Genomic DNA, 20,721 nt, shown 5'->3' on the forward strand with positions numbered 1-20,721 from the left:
GGCTTCAACACTTACTTGAAAAACATCAGATTTGTAGTATATTCATGTGTGGCTGATAACATTAATAGCAATGGCAGGCAATAGGACTATATCTTATTTTCAGAGAATTTATTACATCATCCCTTTTGAAGGTTTATCCCAGGAACTGAACCTTAAATACTGATTTTTTCCTTCCTTTCCATCAGTGTTTTCTGTCTTGCTTTGTTCAGTAGGAGGCTCTTGAGTTTCTCCTGCAGCAGATAGCTCCCAAGCCCAAATGGCTCCTGGTGTTGATTCACAGGTTGTCAGTGATGTGGTGCTGGTCGGGTGCTAATAAGCACATTATACACCCACTGGCCACTCTGGAGAAGCCACTTGCCAGGCATGGGACAGCTTGCTACATCCAAGATTCAGTAGGAGACCTGTCAGTTTGCTTTGTGCCTTCCAGACACAGTGTTTGTTGGCTTCAGCCCATCATACCTGTTGACAAAGCTTAGTGCAAGGATCTCCAGCATTGTGCATGTCAAGAAATGCAAGTTTTGAATAGACTCACTATGAGATAGATATAAACCACACATGAAGTGTGTGTGTTGTGTACTTAAGACCTCATTGCTCTCTTAACCATGTGGCATTATATGTAGTCTTGCTGCTGTTTCTTAGTAGCACCCATCCCAAAAGCCATGGCTGCCATTCAGACAGGTAAGAGACAAACAAGGGCTCCAGCACTGCCAGGCTGCACAGGCACCTGTGCCAAACAGGCTGGACACAGATGGGGGATGACATGCAATAAAATGTATGTCCTTAATAGATAGGGAAAATATTCAAAATGTTACTTTAGGGATTATCTGAACACTGTGAAAAAAATTTATCTTCTAGAAATCCATTACTGTACATGTTTCAATCTAATTTTTGAGAGGGAAGTACAGTGTTGAGATCAAAACAAAACAACAACAACAAAAATGTCATGCAGATTTCACATTGCCCAAGCAGCACAAATAGGACAATATGCCTACATTCAATGATTATCATCACCACCATGGTAGTGACACTGTGGTGCCTAAACATGCAGCCTCATTTGCTGTATAACTTAATCCTAAACTGTCACTCTGGCTTCTAATACCCACTTGAGCTATAACATGCATACTTTTTAAAAGTATCTAACCTTGACTAATTTCAGCTTCCAGTAACTGAATGCTGACAAGAACTTTTCCTAGTAAATTTGAGAGACCTCTCTTATAAAAATTGTCTTGCCAGGAAACCTCTGTTTAATAGTATTTCTTTTGGAAAACTGTATAAAACTAAACTGCTGAAATTATTCCATTTCTAAGATTCAAGTTAGTCTGTTGGGTTTTTTTCTTCTCCCACTTCACCTTTTGAAAAACTGTGAATGCCAAGATGGATAAAGCTTTCCAGCTGGTTGCATCACTTCCAATCCCATATACCAATATTCCCCTTTACCAGGAACTCAGGTCCTTTATCTGCTGCTGTGGTGAGATCTTCTACAGTGACCTGCCCTCCAGGATATGGTCTCATGTTGTGTGAACTTGTGTTGTCTTTTTTTCATTATATAAATGTTTGCATACTAAAATAACTTTGCTGAAAGGAACTCACCTTGCCAGTTGATACACAGCACTCTGGGTAACTTGACCTTTCCCATGCCTTGCTGAGCACACCACTCATTTTTCACTGCAAGGGGTTTATACTCTTTCAGTTCCCCAACATATCTACTGAGGAGTTGGGGGCCAAGTCCACATCCCTACAGAATTTTATCAAAAATTATGCAGTAAATGATGGCTCCTCATTTCCAGATTTCCTTCATAGTATCATGAAGCACCAAGCAGAGGTTTATAAAAGCAGTAAAACAGTTCATTACATCAATCACAAATCTTAATGGTTGTACTTGGTGAGATTGTTCTCTTTTACTCCTTCTCATTTTCATGCTTTGGGGCTCATGGTGTGATTACGTCTTGTAGTGTTACCAGGACTCAATGCAACACCCCAAAACTTTAAACCATTTGCAAAGGTCTTTAATTTACAGAATGTATTTCATAGTGCAGAAAGCTGCTCCTTACAGCCTACCCAGTCAATTTGAGAAGCTAGGAGGGCTGCAAGCCATGTCTGCTTGAGACAATTATTCATCTGTCTGTATGGAATGAGAGTTGTCTAACGAGTCATGCACTGATGAACATAAAGAGGTAAAGAATGCTGGAGCACAAATAATGCTGTGCTGCTTGGCACCCAGCCTGGCTTTTATGGGTTTCTGTAAATTAACAGTCACATTTCTGGGTGAGGTTTTAATCTTTCCCTGGACTATTGATAGAAAGTGATTTATTTTCTTTTTTCTTACCTGAAAAAGGTAATGTTCAGGGCAGCGCTCTACTCATAAGCATGTGAGAATAGGAACAAGGAAAGCACTACTTACACAGAGGGAAGAAAGATGGTTTATTTAATGAGCCACACTTTCAGTAACACATGATGTTGTAATAACACTGATGTGGTAAGTGAATCCAGAAAGCTGGCGGTCTTTGTATGATTCTTTTGCTCAGCAAAGAGGCTAAATGCATATTAAACAGGGAAATGTACATTTCTGAGCATTACACCATGAAAAACCACTAAAAAGTCATGCCAAAGTCTGAAAGCAGGGTCAGTGCTGCACAGGAACAAAAGGTTACAAAACACAATGTAAAACATTTTTGAACAAAAACTAAATGGTTGCACAAAGTTCTCTTAATTCAGCTTATCAACAGATCCTTGGCAAAATCCTTTGTTTGGCTTCTGAAAGGAGAAGGTTAATTGCAAGATTACAATTCAGGTGTTGGATGCTTCTGGTCATTCTTGTTTTCACTCATCAAACTGTTAAGTTGAGAGAGAAAATTGGTTAACAGATATTACAGAAGGGCAAGTATCTGAAGGTCATGTGTTTCAAGGTGGCTGTTTGATCACAAAGAGGACTTCAGCTACTAGTGTGCCCATTGTAGCTGTTACTTTTAGTATCACTGTGGACCTGGTCTCCGGTTTCAGCAGGTAGGTCCTTAAATTTTGCTGCTCTCAACCTGACAGAGCTTAGTGATCCACTTTACTTTAAAAAAGCAAAATCTCTCACAGTATGAGCAGCTCTTCTTAAACTCTGAAAAACTTAATTAAAGGCAGTATATTTGTTCTGCCAGAATCTTTTTATTGCACTTGCCATTAGCTACGCGGGGGGAATGAGTGACTCACCAAGTTGTGATTCAGAAAAGCAATTCTAATTTCCCTGCCCTTTCCCTTCTGCAGTTTGTGTGTACTGTGATTGCCATCCTCCTGCATTATTTCTACATGAGCACCTTTGCGTGGATGTTTGTGGAGCAGCTCCACATCTACCGGATGCTGACTGAAGTGAGGAACATCAACTTCGGGCACATGCGGTTCTACTACGTTGTTGGCTGGGGCATTCCTGCCATCATAACAGGTACCCTCAACCACCCCAAAAAAGCTTGGTTTCCCTGCCATCTTCACTGGCCAGGTTCAGGGAAGTTACCCCATCCCAGACAGCTATGGGTGTTTTCCTGAACCAGGGCAGCACCAAGCCACATCAGGCAGAAGTCAGCCTGAATTTGGCAGATCTGTGTACCAAATGTTTGTTGCCCTAACTGAAGTGATACTGATAGTTATCCAATAACAGAAACATAATTGCACAGATTAAATCAGGACATGATAACATTGCTTGGGAATAACAGTATTTGAATTTTAACAACTTTGCCAATAGCTTTCAGAAATTTTCCTTCCCTGTGCTGGTACCTCCAGATATGGACACACAGTCTCTGAGGTAATTGCAGTGGCTTCAGAAGCTGTGCTGCCTGCCCACAGGACATTACTGCCCTTCACTGGACATTCCCACTGCCTACTGTCAACCAGCAGTAAATACTTCTGAAGGGAATTTCAGTGGCTCTGTTTTATTTGGCATAAAACCTAGCTGGGAATACTCAAGCTGCCTTTTACTTAATTTCAAATACAAAGGCTGTAACTTTCAGCTGAGGAAAAGCAATGAAAATCTGGAGGCAGTAATCTTTTAAACCGTTCCAGAGTGATCTACTGGAGCACATCCATCTCCACCCTCACCATGCCTATTTTTGCCATAGACATTTCCAGTGTTACCCTAAGCACACGGCACTGTGTTAATTCAGGCAGACAGCTCCTCAGGAACTGTGCTTCATGGAACAGTTGGAGTGGGGATTTTTGGTTCAACTGTTTCAGCATATATCTATTGGCATATGGGAAATCACATCATAGGCAGGCAGTTAACTTTATTCCAATTGGCTTTATTTTTACAGATAATATTATACTGTCAGCAGTGGCAGAGGTTTAGATGTCTCTGAGATCAAACAAATAGCTATCACTCATGTACACTTGCAAAAATATTATGGAACAAGTTAGATTTAAAAATACATACATGTTCTTTTTTTCTGTGTGTTTTAAGAAAGTGTTATACAAAATCACAGTGTAGGCTGGTATAGGTTAATTCTTTCTTCAGGGAGCTGGTAAGTTTTTCCATATCATTTTGTGCCTAATAATTTCTACTTCTATCAGTTTATAGCAGAAAGCACAGCCCAGAAGGCTCTGCCACTTTAGACATACCCCAGACATTTAAAATAGAAATTGTCCTTGAACTTCTGAAGCATTTCAGACCTATGTGAATTTTATCAGTACATACAGGACTACAGCAGTATTTTCAGGAACACTGAAGTGCAATCAGATATTTGGCAGCATCATTTCTAGCAGAAAAGAAGTACCATTAAATAACAAAACTAATTAAATTTCAGAACTCATTATCTTTAGAAGAATTTTGTTGGAAGGAGTTTCTGCTTAAGGTTACTTTCTCTCCTGAAATCAAAATTAATTCAGACCTTCTCACCAGCAGTATTATCCAATTTAAATATCACAAGCATACAATTTTTACATTTTTTTGCTTGGTTATTGCTGTGATATGGAACTATTTTGCACTTTTAAAACTTTCCAGGTTGTGTCCTGAAATTTAATCTCTGAATCTACTGAATTTGCAGTTCTCTCTAAATTAAAAGTCAGATCCCTATTACTGAGAAAGTCAGGGGATTTTGTGAAATGAAGGATAAAGAAAACTAAGCCTTTAGTTTGCCCTTCCAGGCTTATAAATCATCTGAGGAGAAAATTGTTTCATTATAAATAGCACAATGTAGAATTTCTTGCCTCTAGATAACTTGTTACTGTACATATTTTAATTAAGCTTCTTTATAAATTTTAATTTATAAACAGTAAAAAGGTTTTAACTTCATAACATGAATTCTAAACATTATTTAAATTGCTTTATGAGAGAAGGATTGTTTCTTTTTCTTAATTGGGGTATAGTCTAGTTATGGGAAGAAATTTTAGTGTTGGGACATGCAGAGGACTTTTTTATTTTAAAGACAAATACCATTTCATCTTCATCATAGCTATCCTGAGAGGGAAAAAAAAACAAACTACAGTAGCAGTGGCTTTTTGTATATTATTTTTTCTACTTTCTATGCTCAAACTATTCATTTTAAGCTGGGACAGAGAGGTCCTAAGGCATTCGTAATTGGACCAAGCTACTTGAAGAAGGGAACCTTGGCCTTTAGAGGGGGATAAAACTTAGTAAAATGTTTACTCCAACAGGGAAGAACCACATCTAATCACAGCATAGAAATGCAAATTGCCATGAATAAGAATAGGATAGAAGTGGGGAAAAGGCTTACAGCCATCAAAAGAGTGTGGATCTGGAATAGTCCAGATAGGAGTGATAGTGGAACATTTTAAATTAGCTTTAAGCTTGCCCATTTTAAAGTGTAGTTTGATCCATCTTGGAGAAGGATTTTATGACTTCCTTGCCACAGGAGCAAAGGGCTGGATTTGGCACTCAGCAAGACCCCCCCCCAGTTCTGCCTGTCTCCGTGGCAGCACTAACTGCTTGACATATGTGTGCAGTGACTGCTTTGCCATGGAGACTGCAGCCCTTGTATTAAAACAGGTTCTTACACAGCCCTAAAACCAATATCCCCCAGAAACTGGCACTTTTCAAATCCTAAGCAAAGTAATTAATCAGGAGAGAGTTGAGGCTGCCCCATGGCTGCTGAGCCCTCAGGAGTTCAGAAGTGTCAAAACATGGCTCTCCTGCAGCCCTTGGCACACTCCTGTGTGTGTGCTGGGGGTGGGTGCTGGTCTCCACAGGACTCTTGGCCATACAACCAGCCCCAGTTCTTGCAAATGTTAGCAAGGTATCGCTCAGCTTGCACACTCAGTCTGTTAAGGGCAACCAGGCTGCAGCATTTAATTGATGTGCCAAAATACTTCTCAGTATTACATTGCATTGGCTTAATTCTGCCTTTGAGTAAAGTGTTATTTCACGTGTTGTTGACTGCAGTAATATTTGAACCATGTACCTGAAGACTGCAATTTGCCCCATTTGTTTAATGGAGAACTTCAGGGTAGGATTTTGAAAGTGAAATAATGTTGCTGTCTGCCAATTACTCATAGAGCCAGAGTCCCATTAATGGGGAAATCCAGTCCTGGGAAACAGACTGTATCCATAGAATTACATCTGTATAAAATACTTTATGGTCCCTTAATCATTTATGGCTAATTTTTTCTGGATGGCAACTGCTGAAGGGGGTGGTGGAAGGGCCAATGGGAGCAGGAAGGGAGACTAGTCCTATCTCATTCCACATTTCAGTGAAAACAGATCCAATATCCTCTGCTTTGCCAAATAGCCAGTTTAGTTTTCATGGACCATAGGCCTGTACCAGATGTGAATATTGGCTGTGGGCCAGTTCTAAGCAGCAAGAGTGAAATGCAGCTACCTATCCCTTTCTCAGTGTCCTTTCATCAAAGCATGCAGTCTTCAATTCAGAAAAAAGATGACTCTTAATGCAGACGAGCCCTCCTTGCAGAGAGCAGCACTGCCGTCAGCCTCGGCCGCCTCTGGAGACAGGACATACGCTCATCGCGATAGGTGCCCCCATGGCCAGACAACATGCTGCAGCCACCTGCCATATGCCACTGGCCACAGGCCTCACAGGGATCAGTTTCTGTGTCCTGAAGAAGGAAGACCTCTGCAGACAGGGTACACCTGTCTCAAAGGGGCGAAAGGATCTTTGCACAGGAATTGCAGGTTTAAACCAGGTTTGAATGGAGAAAGGGATGAAACCAAGCTCACTAGAGGCAACTGAGGGCAGAATGCCAGCGTTTGTGGGATAGTGTGCTTGTGACTCCTTCTGTGTGCCATCTCAGTGGAAGCTGGGGTTGGAGATCCATGTGGCAGCAAAGACGCAGGTGTGTCTGTGTTAGAAGCCATAGGAATGGTTACCTGTGTTAGGGAGTGTTTTGACTGTCTAGAGCTTGATGTTGATGATGAGTTGAGTGTTTATGGGTAAGAATCATCAGGAAGGACAAGAAGACAGATACCATGGTGAGAGTCTATTACTGTAGACCATCCAACCAGGATGAGGAGGCAGGGGAAATATTTTACAAGCAGCTGAGGGAAGTCTCACTATCACTAGTCCTTGTTCTTGTGGGGGACTTAACAAGTGTCTGCTAGGAATACAACACAGCAGAAGAGTGTCCAGGAGGTTCCTGGAGTGTGTGGAAGGGAACTTCCTGATGCAGCTGATGAGTGAGTCAGCAAAAGGAGATACCCCACTGGACCTGTTCATTGTGAACAGAGAAGGACTGGTGGGTGATGTGATGGCTGGAGACTGTCTTGGACACAGTGATACAAAATCATAGTTCTCAATTCTCTTAGAAGTAAGGCGGGGATTCAGCAGAACATCCACCTTGGACTTCCACAGGACTGACTGTGGTCTGTTTAGAGGCCTAACTCCCAGAGTCTCTTGGGAGGCAGTCATGAAGGGCAAAGAAGTCCAGGAAGGCTGAAGATTTCTCTGGCAGGAAGTCCTAAAGGCACAGGAGCAGCCATGGTCCCCATGTGGTGTAAGACAAACCAATGGGGAAGGCCAGCCTGGATGAAGAGGGAGCTTTTGCTAGAACCAAGGGAAAAATGGAGGAAAAAACAGGCAACTCAGGAAGACTAAAAGGATTTTGTGATCATCCCCCTGTACCAGCACTGGTGAAGCCACACTGCAAATCAGTTCAGTTTTGGGGCCCTCACTACAAGGAAGACATCGAGGTGCTGGAGCGAGTCCAAGAGGAGCTGGTGAAGGATCTGGAGCACAAGTCTGATGAGGAACAGCTGAGGGAGCTGGGGGTGTTTAGCCCAGAGAAAAGAAGTCTCAGGGGACACCTTATGTGAAAGGTCTTTTCCAATCTAAACAATTCTATGACTGTATGATTTTGCAGGCCAAAGGCAAATCCCAGTCCTCATCACCAGATGAGCGAGGTGTAGGTCACCAAGTCAGACAGCACTGTAAATCAGCAGGTGAATGTTAGGCTCAGACACCTCCTTGGAATTGGCCAGGTTTAGAAAAATAAAATAATAAAAGGTGTGGTTTTAACTCAATTGCCTTGGGGCATTGACTCCATTTCAGACAGTGCCAAAAGCAAGGTGAGGTATCTGGGATGGCACTTCAAAATGAATCCCACCTGAGCTCAAGCAGTTAACTCCCATAAGTTCCCAGGTTCCTTTGTCTCTGATGTTATTTTAGTGACAGCAAGTTAAGAATGCACTTTTTTTCATAGCATAGACATCTCCTCAGTTATGATTCATGTCATTCTGCTGCACAGGCTTATTGAAATTCCTCAACATGTCACTCACCCTCAAGGCTCACACTGTGTGAGAATTACTATAAAACTGTGCTGAAACAGAATTAATTTGGGACTTGCTTTTGTTGTCATTTTTATGTAGCTGAACTTTGTTCTAGTTGGCAAAACTCAGAGTATTGTTTGATATGAAGTAACCAGGACAAAGGTTTTGATTTACAAAAGTTTTATTTCAATTTTTGCCTTCACAGAATTTCCCGTTGAATAAATTTCACCCTGATAATTTTGTTTATTTGAAACTACATAGGCAGCACCTTTCTGATTTACTTTTCCTCCATTTCGTGACACAGGGCTTGCTGTTGGTCTGGATCCACAAGGCTATGGGAATCCTGATTTCTGCTGGCTGTCTGTTCATGACACCCTGATCTGGAGTTTTGCTGGGCCCATCGTAATGGTTGTCATTGTAAGTAGGGGGAGTTGGCATCCAGAACTGTCTCTTCTTTACTGCTGCCTTTTCACATAAGCTTTGTCAAACAGTAGTCATGCAAACAACTATGTTCTTTACATTTGAAGCAAATGTACTCAAGCTTGCATCTTTGGCTTAAATAGATAAGACATGAGCTAAGCTCCTGGAAATCAGAGGGCTGCATCATTTCTCCACAGCATTTTGAGTTAGAAAGTCCTAGAAACAGGACAATGGCAGTGGTAAAACTCTACAGGGTTTTGGAAAGTGAATGATGAGACAAATTCTCAGCATTAATATTCACTACGAGTGATTAAGTACAGATGCACCACCAACCTAGTACATCCCAGCTGACATGGAAATCAGTGGAGACTGGAGTTTTATTCAGAGTAATTATCACTCTGTGCTCTGCTAGAAAATATTCCTTAATTCTGGTTTGACCAACTGAAACAAGATGCTGGGCTGAGGTGGACACTGGTTTGAACAAGGACTGCCATTCTTTTCCTCAAGCATCTTTGCATAGGGTTGTCTTACTGAGTTTCATCCAGATCAACTGCCAAGGTTTCCTTGACTATGTTGCCTTGAAACAAGGTGAATCTTGGAATTTAGAGACCTGTAAGTTGAACAAAAAATATTCTTGGTGCCACAAACCATTTTAAGATAAAAATTGCATTGTTATTGAAAATAAAGCTGTGACAAATGTACAGAAAGGATCCATGCTGTTATTTCAATTTGCCTTTCAGATAAACACTGTCATTTTTATACTAGCAATGAAGGCATCATGCAGACGAAGGCAACGTTCATTTGAAAAAACAGGAGTCATGTAAGTTTGAGTTCAAAAGCCTGTAGATGTTCTGATCAGAAATAATAAAAGCCAGAATTGCCTAAAATCAAGTTTTGGAGCAGGAAATAAAGATGTTTTTTTGGAGAAGAGTGTTGGTAGAGGCATTTGGAGCTGTTTCACCCCACCCACTCCTGGGGTTCCCTTGGAAATCCTGTAAACTTCCACCATGGTGCTCTGCCACCACCAAGGGTAGGCAGGAGAAGGGAGAAGGGAAAGATCTATCCTTCAGGTGGTGTCATTGCAGTCCTTCCAGATCTTTCATTATAGTCTCTACTACAATGTCTCTTCACCTCTGCCCATGGCACACCCAGGTAGACATCATTCTTGGTCTCCCTGTGCTTGTCTGTGGCTCAGAAATGTCTCCCCTCTCAAGTGTCTGGGTTACCAGCTGTGTCATGGCAGAGACACACTGACATTCCCATGCTGAGGGCCAGCCTCCCTGCATCCCATGCTCAGTGGGATGAGCAGTATCGCAAGTTGCAACTTGCCACCTTCCTGAGCTGTTGTGGCAGCCTGTTCTCATTAACATCTGTCTTGCCCAAAGCTCAGAATTTACCTGTGAACTCAAATGTGATTAGCTAGTGGCAGTACAGCCCCTTGGGGTTTTTTTTCCAATGAGGTAGCTGTATGAGATTTCAAATGGCTGCTTTTCATTATATTTTTCAGCTCTGGCTGTAGGGTGCTGTGTACACGTTGGCATGGCTTTTCCACCCCTGGTGTCCCTGGCTCTAGACTTTGTGGTTCTCTGAACTCTAACACTAACTGTAATGAAAACTAGAATCTGAGGGTGAGCTCCCCGGCAACATGGGTGGCCCAGTTAATAAAAGTGTGGAAGGAGCAATGTTGGTGCAGTGCCATGTTCCCCTTGGCGTGCCCTTTCCAGCTCCAGTTTCCATGCAGCTGTCGGCTTTGTGCATTCCGAACCCTGACCCCAATAGTGTCTAGGTGTTGAGGATGAGGTCAAAATCTCCCTAAACCAAGGAGTACAACTACTACCTGATGGCAGCAATGTTACTCATAATATAAAACTTTTGCCACTAGATTTGTTTCTGTCTTTTGAAAGTGTCTATGGAAATTGTATTTTTAAGCAAACAAAATTTCTCTGAGTGCCCTCAATTCAAAACCTTGGGTAGTAACATTGGGAAGGAATGTGAGAGTGAAGGTGACAAACTGAAATGAGATGGACATGGCCATTTACTGCCCAGATGTGTTCCTCAGAGTCATCAAGGGTGAATAGCATGGGCTTGTAAAACAGTCAGATTGTATGAAGAAAGCCTTGGAAATGAACTTGGAAAGAAATAACTTTTTTAACATGAACATGCTAAGCTAGGGAGTGTTGGTGTGAGAGAGTTGGAAAGTTGTGGAAACTGGGAGTTGGTGAACACTGCCCTAATTTTCCCAAAGGGCTTCTCCAGTTGCCAAGTTTTTGGGCACATAACAACATCCATGGGGAGACGTTTGGCTGTTCCCTTGTATCCCATCACACTGCAAACGTCCATCTGTGTTTGCTTTACAGCCCTGTGTTGCGGACAGCGTTCCTGCTCCTGCTGCTTATCAGTGCCACGTGGCTGCTGGGGCTCATGGCAGTCAACAGCGACGTCATGACGTTTCACTATCTCTTTGCCATTTTCAGCTGCCTGCAGGTAAGTTGGGTAGCATCTTGTCTGTGGTAGACCTTGATGAGCACACTTCTACACCCAGACCTCCAAAAACCTGTTCAACATGAGGTAACTTAAAACAGGGATCTCAAGGCAATTTTTGCTTCCTCTTCTCAAGGAGAGGGTTCTTTTCACCAAAACTACAATTTTGAGTAATTATGTCTCTCACTGTTAGTCATTTAAAGAGCACTGCCATAGTAACCTGTGACAGTAGGCAGGTATACCTCTGTCATTCTAGAGACAAATTCTTTGTTACTGTGTTCTGTATGCTCATTGTTAAAGTTGTCCTGTTGCTATTGCAAATGAGAGACCGCTGTATTTCATCCAGAGTCAATGGCTTTCACAAATTAAGTTACTGTTTAAAGAAATGAGACAAATAAGGATTTTCAAATAGAACATAAGTTGTATTTGGGTTTCCTGGGCTGCCTGTCCCAGTTTACACAATTGTTGAGCAAAGACACAGAAAATAGTTATTTGTAGGAGACCTGGCATGGAAGTAGTCACAGAGCTTCGTGTGGTCACAATTTGAATACCTGTCAAGGATGACAATAACTGCCCTAGCAGGTGCCTGCAGTACTAAAACAGCTACTGCAGGACACTCAGCTGCAACACAACAGACACAGCTTGCAGCCACAGAGAAAACAAAGTCTGATGGGTCCCCTTTGGAGACGGCTGTCAGTGCCCTGGAAGCACAGCAGATAGGTCAGCCTGGAGTAAGGTTATTTTGCCACTGCAAGTAGTGTGCTCTGAAATAAATGCACCTACTCAGGCTATAAAACCAGGCTTCCACAAATCTAAAATAAAACTAAATTAAACATAAACCTGATGAGAGGGACGAAGGTCAGCAGCCGGAATTCTCCAAACTTGCCGAGGAGGCACAGTGGTATGTGGCATTTCACATCACTGCCTTCTTTGAACTTATGTTTTTAAAGAGACATTTATGTGAATTTTATTAATGAATAATCCCAAAAGTGCTAGTGCCAGCTAAGATCACATTTGATTGAATGTTAAGAAAGTGAGCTTGAAGTTTAAAGTTACTCTAAGTCAATTGCTTTGGCTGAAATCATGAAATTCAGGCTTCTTATGATGTTGGTACAGCTGTAACTTGGTGAGTATTGATTTTTCTATACTGTGTGTCCAAGCAAAGTTGATAACAATTTGGCAGCTGCATTAATTCCCTCAGCAAGTACATCTGAAAGCACACACGTGTGTGTGTGTGTGCCCTGCCCCCAGCAAAAGCTGTTAATGTGTGTTCCTGGCAGCCAACAACTGCCCAGCCCTGGGGACTTTGCTGATTTTCCCACCAGAGGTATTGCTTAACCAAGGAACTTGGGCAACAGAAGTTGGGACCTCTCTGCTCCCAGTACCTCTTCATATCTCACAAGGCTTTCTAAAATTCTCTTAGATGCAGTATTAAGGGCTTCTTTCACAGAAGTTGCCTATTTCCAGAGGCTTTCACTAAAGGCTGTGATATTTTTCATGTGCTGCTATTGATTTTTTCTCATCATCTGTGTAAAAGTTCCAAAATCCCAAATTCTAAATCTCTGCAATGTTTTCTAGTGGGACATTGAGGTTCCCTTTGGATTTCTTCCCAAATCAAGCTCTGCTCTGTAAATTCTGGAGAAATGGATATTTTTGTATATTTTCCCAGGCCTTTAATGCACATTTGAACTTGGAATCAAATTATGAAGAAGTGCTAGGACATCAGTCAGTGCCATTTCAGTCAAGAAAGAAAATAGTTACTGCTTTTGAAATATACTGTCATGGACTACAAACTAGAATTCAGGGGTTGTTTCAAAATGGGTGTTCTCTAATATCTATATTTGCAATATGGTAGTAGTGAAGCATTTACATTTTCCTCTCTCTAAAATTATCTAGGGGTTGTTCATTTTCTTCTTCCACTGTGTATTTAACAAAGAAGTGAGAAAGCACTTGAAGAACACTTTAACTGGAAAGAAACCTCTTCCAGATGATTCCACTGCAACAAGAGCTACATTGTTAACGGTAAGAAAAAAAACATTGTGAGAAAAAAACATCCTCTTGCTGGCAGAAGTTACCTAAAATAAACTTTTAGGTGGCTTATCTGTGATTAAGTGAACTGAATGATTGCTTTCAGTGACTTGTACAAAGACTACTGATGGCTTCCCTCTAAAGTTTTGATTATTATTTTAATTTAAACCTTTGAGAGAAAAGAATTCTTTTCCCTGGCATCAAAACCCATTTGGTTCTTTGAAACTTAATACATTTGTGGGTAACATGAGCTTCTGGAAGGATCATTCACTATGGCTTTATGTCTTTTTTTTTCCCTTTCAGCGGTCTCTGAACTGTAACAACACATATATAGAAGAGCCAAACATGTACCGCACAACTATGGGGGAATCCACTGTCTCCCTAGAAAGCACCGTCAGGTCAGCCAAGAGCCACAATAGCTACCTTGCTTATATTCTCAGGTAATCTGGTGGCAGGTGCATGGCTTTCAGGTGCTTGCCTTTCCCTTTTTTATTGTTCTTGTGGAAACCAGAGCTCTGGTTCAAATGCTACTTGGTTTATGTCTTAACAGTTCTGTTTCATGTGACTGTCGTTCTCCTTGGTGCATTTTCTGTTGCATGTGTCTTTGGGGCAGGGTTCCAGCAGCACAGTGGTTAACCTAAGAGTGATGTTAACTATATGGGCCGTGCTGCTTTCCTGTTATAATTCAGATGTGTCTCAAGGAGCACAGTTTAGCTCATTAGCTTTGGGCTTTTTCAGTGTGTGATTCATATGACACAAGGCAGATAGCTACATCAGGATAACCTCTGTCTCACCGTAAAGTGACTGTGCAGCGGCAGCTCTCTGCATGTCTGCCTTGCTAAAAACAACAAAGTAAAGTGACCTGTTTATCTTTTCAAAGGGATGAGGCTGCTCATAAACTCAGTGGATCCTCAGGTCAAGCAAGGGCTGGTCAGACTGAAGCAGATTCCTCCATTTTTCATAGGAATCCATCCAAATCCAATGGTAAGAATAATTTCTAAATGCTTTGACCCATTTGTGCAACCTTCCTCTCCTCATTTTCTTTGAAGTCTACTGTAACAGGAAGAATAGTTGGAATAATTAGATGGTCTCATTCTGATTATGCTATTGGCAAAACAAGCTGTGCAGTGGCTGCCTTACAAGAAAATCCTGGAATGAAAGTATCATATATTTGCTGGTGGTTTAATTTCTATCTGATGCTGTCACAGCTATTGACAGTTTATGGAGTCCCCTTTCTTTTTCACAAATTATGTACTGTTGCTTTTAATTTTTAGTTGGAATACTTTTAATGTTTGAGACCTTGAGGCAATATTCTCCTTTACTGCTCTGTGGTTTGTACAAAAAATAAGAAGTGCCTCTTGTCTGATTTCCTTTCATTTTGGTCTTGACATTCAATTTTGTTTCCTTGTGACAGTTTTTAAGTTAGGTTCAATTCAGATTCTTGGTATTTCTAGATATCTTGTTTTGCCTGTGTGTTGTGTTCAACTCAACAGAGTTACTGTTCAGCATGTTAAATGGGGAGAAATATGTTCCCACTCTGTTCTGCACGTCCTGTATATGTAAAAGGTCCTACCCACTAGCTGAGCTGAGTGGTTGTGCTTCCCAGTGCTTGTGCTCTGGTCCTTCTGAATTTATCCTATATACACTTACAGATCTAAGAGCTCATTCCTGTCATGGCCTGAACCAATGCCTGCCTTTCCTTTCTCCTTATGCATTTGTCAGGTAGATTTGTTCAACTCCCATTTACACTTTCACCACTGTGTTTCCCCATCCACATTTGCAGAGCACGATTCAGACTCTGACAGCGAGCTGTCCCTCGATGAGCACAGCAGTTCTTACGCCTCTTCCCATTCATCAGACAGCGAAGAGGATGGACTTGAGACAGAGAAGAAGTGGAACACATCTACTTCCAAAAACAATGAACATGGCCCACTCCACAGCACACCCAAAGGTACCCCCAGTGTGAGGGGAGGGCAGTAGTGCTCTAAACCAGCTTTAGATTAGATGGGATAAATTTGCCTCACTACCATGCAATTCAGGCAGCATCATTACCTCTGTGCCCTGCTTCTGTAGAGATCCTTGCTGTTTCCAGCTTAGAGACCTTTCTTCTTCCAAAGGCTTGTTCGCAGGGGTGACTGAGTACAAGATCACACAGAATGCTGAATGCCTTAAGGCAGAGTCAGCTTTGCAGGAAGGTCCCCAAAGTACTTGGACATGGCATTACCAAGACAGCAAAATCTCATATGAAAAAGAGAAGAAGCCACTTCTTTTGAGGGCAGGGGGAAGAAATGCCTGCTTCTCCTCATGCAATAAAAGCATTGGTGTTTGGGAGGTCCTGAACCTAAAGCGTTGGCAATCATTGACTATTAATATAATTTCTGTGTGGCAGGGTGCAGGCATTTTTAAACATAGTTGATCCTGTCCTAATGAAAGGCAACTTTGAATGACAAACACCCAGGCTATGTGCTGTGGCTCTTCACAGATACAGCGCAGGGTGCCTGGGGCACCCTCAGCCTTCAGAAACTAACCTCCCCAAGGAGGGATCTCTGACCCTGAAGAGCTGAGGGTGGGTTTGCCTCACACTTCTCCATAATCAAGCTGGCAACCTCACTCTGGGAAGGGTTTGGACACCCTGCCATCCTACCAGGTGATTTTATTGGGGATTTAATGCACCCCAAGGGCTGTGCAGTCCAGCAGAAACTGACTGAAGGATTGCTCTGGTTTGATACACAGCTCCTCTCCAGCCACAGAGGCCAGGCAGCGGTTGAGAGGCCATATCAAAAGTGTTTTTTGAGCTAGTGTTTTTTTGCATTGCAGTTGATACCCTTCCCAATCATGTGAAACCCTATTGGCCCACAGAGTGCGTAACAGCCAGCGATGGCGAGGACCCCGGTAGGAAACAAAAACTCAAAGTAGAGACCAAGGTCAACGTAGAGCTTCACAGGGAAAACCAGGTGAACCACAGCAATGAAGCACCACAGGACAAGGAGAATGAAGGGCAGCAGAAGGAGAACAGACCTCTGGCCCACCAGAATAACCAGCAGCCGGAACAGAGGAAAGGTAGCACGGCCAACCCAGCCTCACAGTTGGATTGGGAGACTGGGGGGTTAACAAGCATTAATTAGTTTAAAAGGTAGCTCTGTCAGGGAAAAATACTTTCCAAATGGCTCCAACCTGTGTAGCCAGATACACTATGGGAAGCTAGTAGGTAGTTGCTGTAGTCTAATCTGTTGGTTATGAAATGAAGTGTCAAACTAGAAGTCTTAGTAAGAAATAGAGACTGTAACATCTTGCATGTGCTTAGCTTGATAAATTAAACTTTAAAAAATTTATTATTCCCTCTTTTCCTTCACAGGCATCTTAAAAAATAAAGTTACCTACCCTCCCCCACTGGTGGATAAGAATATGAAGAACCGTTTGCGGGAAAAGCTGTCAGATTACAATCAGAGCACAGTCTCATCCAGGACTACTTCCCTAGGGACAAATGAGGGGGTCCGCTCTCCTTCGGACTCAGGGGTAACAGTGAAAAATGTTCGGAGGGAGCAGTCTCGAGACCAGCTCAATGGCATGGCCATGAGCCTCCACGTGGGAACAGGACATGCTGACACCTCAGACTCAGAGTAAGTGCCACATCGGGCTGCCCTGGCTGACCTCCTATGGTCTCACTCTTCACCTTCCAACCCCAGACTCACACATGAAAACTTTCCTCTGGTGACTGCCCAGAGTTCTTCACCAGTGACTGTCTTGATGGTTTACCCATACCATGTCCTCAGGCCATGACAAGGTGCTGTGACAGATACCTGCTCCTGGGTCACCCTGGCATTCTCTGAACTGGGAGGCTGATGTGATACTGGCACACTTGGACACGAGCAGCCTTGCTTTGCCCTGTCACCCTGCCAGGATTGGGTGGGGAAAGGCACAAGGCTGTGAGGGGCATGGTGCGAGCGTCCATCTGGGCAGAGGGAAACGATGGCTGAGGCAGGAGACCCCAAGCCTGGAGAGAAAACCAAGCTACTGATCCTAGATTAGCAGGCGTGCGATTCTCACCTGCTGCATGGCAATCAGTGTGTGAATTTACCACTGTAAACTAAATCAAATATAAACAAAAGGCTAAGCAAGCTCCCAGGCAAAGGGAATTCGCAGAAACCTCATTACTCATCATAATTCTTGCATTTCAAATTATGACAGCAGCCCAATGTAAAGTCTCTGCAGGCATTTTATGCATATAGTCTCATTTTTTATTAACATGAATAATGGTCTTATTCTTTCACGAAATCAAGAGAAAATTTCTCACCCAGCTTTAACTCTGGCACTGTCCCACCAGGCTTTAAATACCCCTGTTGTCTGGGTGCACAGACCATTCCCACCTCATTATAAAAGCACATCTTTGGATTACTGGGAGTTGGCTGATGAAATAGATCCTGGTTAGCCAGGAAACATGGATGTTTTGAATAAGCCATAACTGAATAAGCTGCTACCAGGTAACATAGTCATTACTGGAGAATAACTCGCCAGCTTGTACTAAGCAACTGTGTTATCTCCAGAGCTTTGGCATAATGGAAAACTCTGCTGTTGGCAGTGGATTGCATGAATCCATCTGATACACCAGGCTTCTAACAGCTTGTAAGATCTGTGTGTGAGCCTTGTATCCTCAGCAAAGCATTAGACAAATACAAGCCCTCTGTAGAACTTCCTCTAAAGCATTTCTGTTGTGTACTACCTGAAATTGTTTCTTCCAGCTGGTCTTCCCCTCCAGGACAGCATCTCCCTTGCAAGCACTGGATTGGCAAGGCATAGTAACTTCACAGAGCATGAGCCCTTACTAAAAATAATTAGGTGGGTTTGGATGGAGTGGTTTGCCTGTGCCTGTTTAACCCTAAGCCTGCACGATCACTTCTTCTCATTAACAGAGGCAGTAATGAAACTTCAATTTGAACCATCAGGAAATTGTGATCACCTCTGCACAGTTCTGACTCCTCGCTGTGCTGCCCGCCTCGGACTTCATCAGAGTGGCCACACGGTGAGGAGGATGAGGAGGGCATCGATCCCCACATGGTTTCACGTTCTGGCAGAATCCTGACTGCTCCCGGTGCAGACACAGTGCCCAGCTGCTCTTGCAATAAGGGCTCTGTGTGGTACACTCCTCCCGCAGGAACCCATGCTGAAAACATGGAAATGAAAACAGGGATGCACTGTGATGGACAGATATCTGTGCACAGCGCAGGCAGTGCTGCAGGGGTTGCTTGTTACAGGGAAGAACCAAGGAAAAAACACATTGCTTCCTAGTGGACCTACAATAAGCCTGAAGACAAGCACTAGGAGGTGTCTCTTGTGGAGTTTTGATGGCTACAGCATGAACCCTTGAGGTTGCTGAGCTCTAGAGAGGAATATCGCAACAAGTGTCCTTTGGTTTCTATGCCAGCATCTCTGTCCACCCCTCTACGGACATGTCGTCTTAAGAAAAAAAAATCCTTTATATATATATATAAAAAGTGTAGATACTTTTATATATTTTGTATGGTGTTGCTAAAGAAAAAGTTCCTTTGTATATTTTACATTTATACTGATCTTCTTAATTTGATAATAGGAAAACAATTAAAAAGATGTTTTGATATTTTTTATATGAGCATTGCACAATTTTACTTGAATTTGGCGTTTGATAAGTAACTGAGGATGGATGCCACCTTCAGACACAATGCAGTTTTCAAAGTAATACAGTAAAGATTACATTAAAATCCATTACTATAATTTATAAGTTTTGTTAACAGATTATGGAACACTTTAAGGGCACAGTATGTTTTTCTCATAACCTCTTCTAAAACCCACAAAAATTTGTTTTTTTCATTTTTTGAAAAATTTGATCTCTTCTCACAAATGCATTGAAGTGTTCAGGAACTGAACTTCAGGACTACACATATCTTTGTGTAAGGTTTCAACACAGTCCTTGTCTGGAAGAAGTCAAATCAGTATTTCCCTTACTAAGAACAAGAAAATATTGGTGTGACTGTATAGCTCTGCAACAAACCAGCACTCTGCATGTCCCAAGGAGAGGGCCTTCCTCCTATGGGTCAAGTTATGCCTCAGGTGCAATATTTTTTTCCTCTTTTTTGCTCACTGGATTCAGCACATTGCTAATCAAAGCAGAAATACAAGACTTAAAAGATGTCCAGATTTGTCTGCCCAGCTCTTTGACAAAGCCCTGGCCTTCTTGATATTTCAGAAAGCTCATGGAAGGTTTAAGGTTTCATGTTTCCCACAAAATGTGCTGGTTTCACAAGTACAGGAAAATTAAGTGTGACCTGTCTGCTGTCTTCACCTTCCTGTAATGTTTACACAAAGAGGAAAAGCAAGATGTGAAAAAGTTTGCATCCAGCAGTGTGAGGCAGAGCTCAGCCAGTGGCTCCCATGGTGGGAATATGTGACTCCAAGGATGACAATGGTGTGCCTGTGCCTGCTCTCTGCCAACAAGGCTTTCAGGAGCTCCTTACTCACCATAGCAGCCCTTTTGGCAAAATACTGGCTATTGTTTGTGCAAATGTGTGTGAAAGAGAAGAAACAGAAAATCAAGCTAAATAAAATGCAGGAGTTGAGGAAAAGATGAGAAACTGTATACTGTAATCTTGGTTTCATTATATTCCTATGCATTTTCAAAGTATCAAGGAGGCCTTTGGAAGGGGAGAGGGAGGAAATATGCTGTTCTTTTAAAAATTATGCAACATTCTGTGTGACATTTTCTGACAGAAAAAAATTTTGAATGTTTTAAGGGTCTGGCACTTGGCTGTGTGCTCAGGCATTGTGTATAACCCATGCTAGTTGTTATTACATCTGTGTATGTATATTTTGTCCCAGTAGATGTAGGTAGTTTTTATTTTGATCAGAATTGTCACAGTAAATGAGGGTCAGTTGTATTAATGACAAAAAAATTAAAACCTATTTTTATGACTTTTTAAAAGCTTTATGGCAGATTAGACACTGGAAGTTTGTTTTTTTTTTAACAAATGTATATTTATTAATGTGCAGAACACTGGAATTGCAGCACAGATGAAAGGAGAATTTACAATAAATTAAGAAATTTTTTTGAA

General features: G+C 42.1%; 1 protein-coding gene across 4 annotated transcripts in view; it reads left to right on the plus strand.

Annotated features, from left to right (window-relative positions):
- Positions 1–20,721, plus strand: part of CELSR1 (cadherin EGF LAG seven-pass G-type receptor 1) — a 162,965-nt gene extending 142,244 nt beyond the window's left edge. For 2 of the 4 annotated variants that reach the window (XM_053943851.1, XM_053943850.1), the window contains exons 25-35: positions 3,253–3,427; positions 9,015–9,127; positions 9,871–9,950; positions 11,488–11,614; positions 13,508–13,633; positions 13,943–14,037; positions 14,520–14,623; positions 15,423–15,590; positions 16,457–16,699; positions 16,995–17,259; positions 18,550–20,721. In XM_053943851.1, the coding sequence (XP_053799826.1) occupies positions 3,253–3,427; positions 9,015–9,127; positions 9,871–9,950; positions 11,488–11,614; positions 13,508–13,633; positions 13,943–14,037; positions 14,520–14,623; positions 15,423–15,590; positions 16,457–16,699; positions 16,995–17,259; positions 18,550–18,574 (1,521 nt within the window). In that variant the 3' untranslated portion in view covers positions 18,575–20,721. Of the gene's footprint in view, positions 1–3,252; positions 3,428–9,014; positions 9,128–9,870; positions 9,951–11,487; positions 11,615–13,507; positions 13,634–13,942; positions 14,080–14,519; positions 14,624–15,422; positions 15,591–16,456; positions 16,700–16,994; positions 17,264–18,549 lie in introns of those variants that run through there. The other 2 variants (XM_053943849.1, XM_053943848.1) reach the window with 2 other exon arrangements.

This window comes from Vidua chalybeata, chromosome 5 (genome assembly GCF_026979565.1).
Source record: "Vidua chalybeata isolate OUT-0048 chromosome 5, bVidCha1 merged haplotype, whole genome shotgun sequence".
Classification (NCBI taxonomy): domain Eukaryota; kingdom Metazoa; phylum Chordata; class Aves; order Passeriformes; family Viduidae; genus Vidua; species Vidua chalybeata.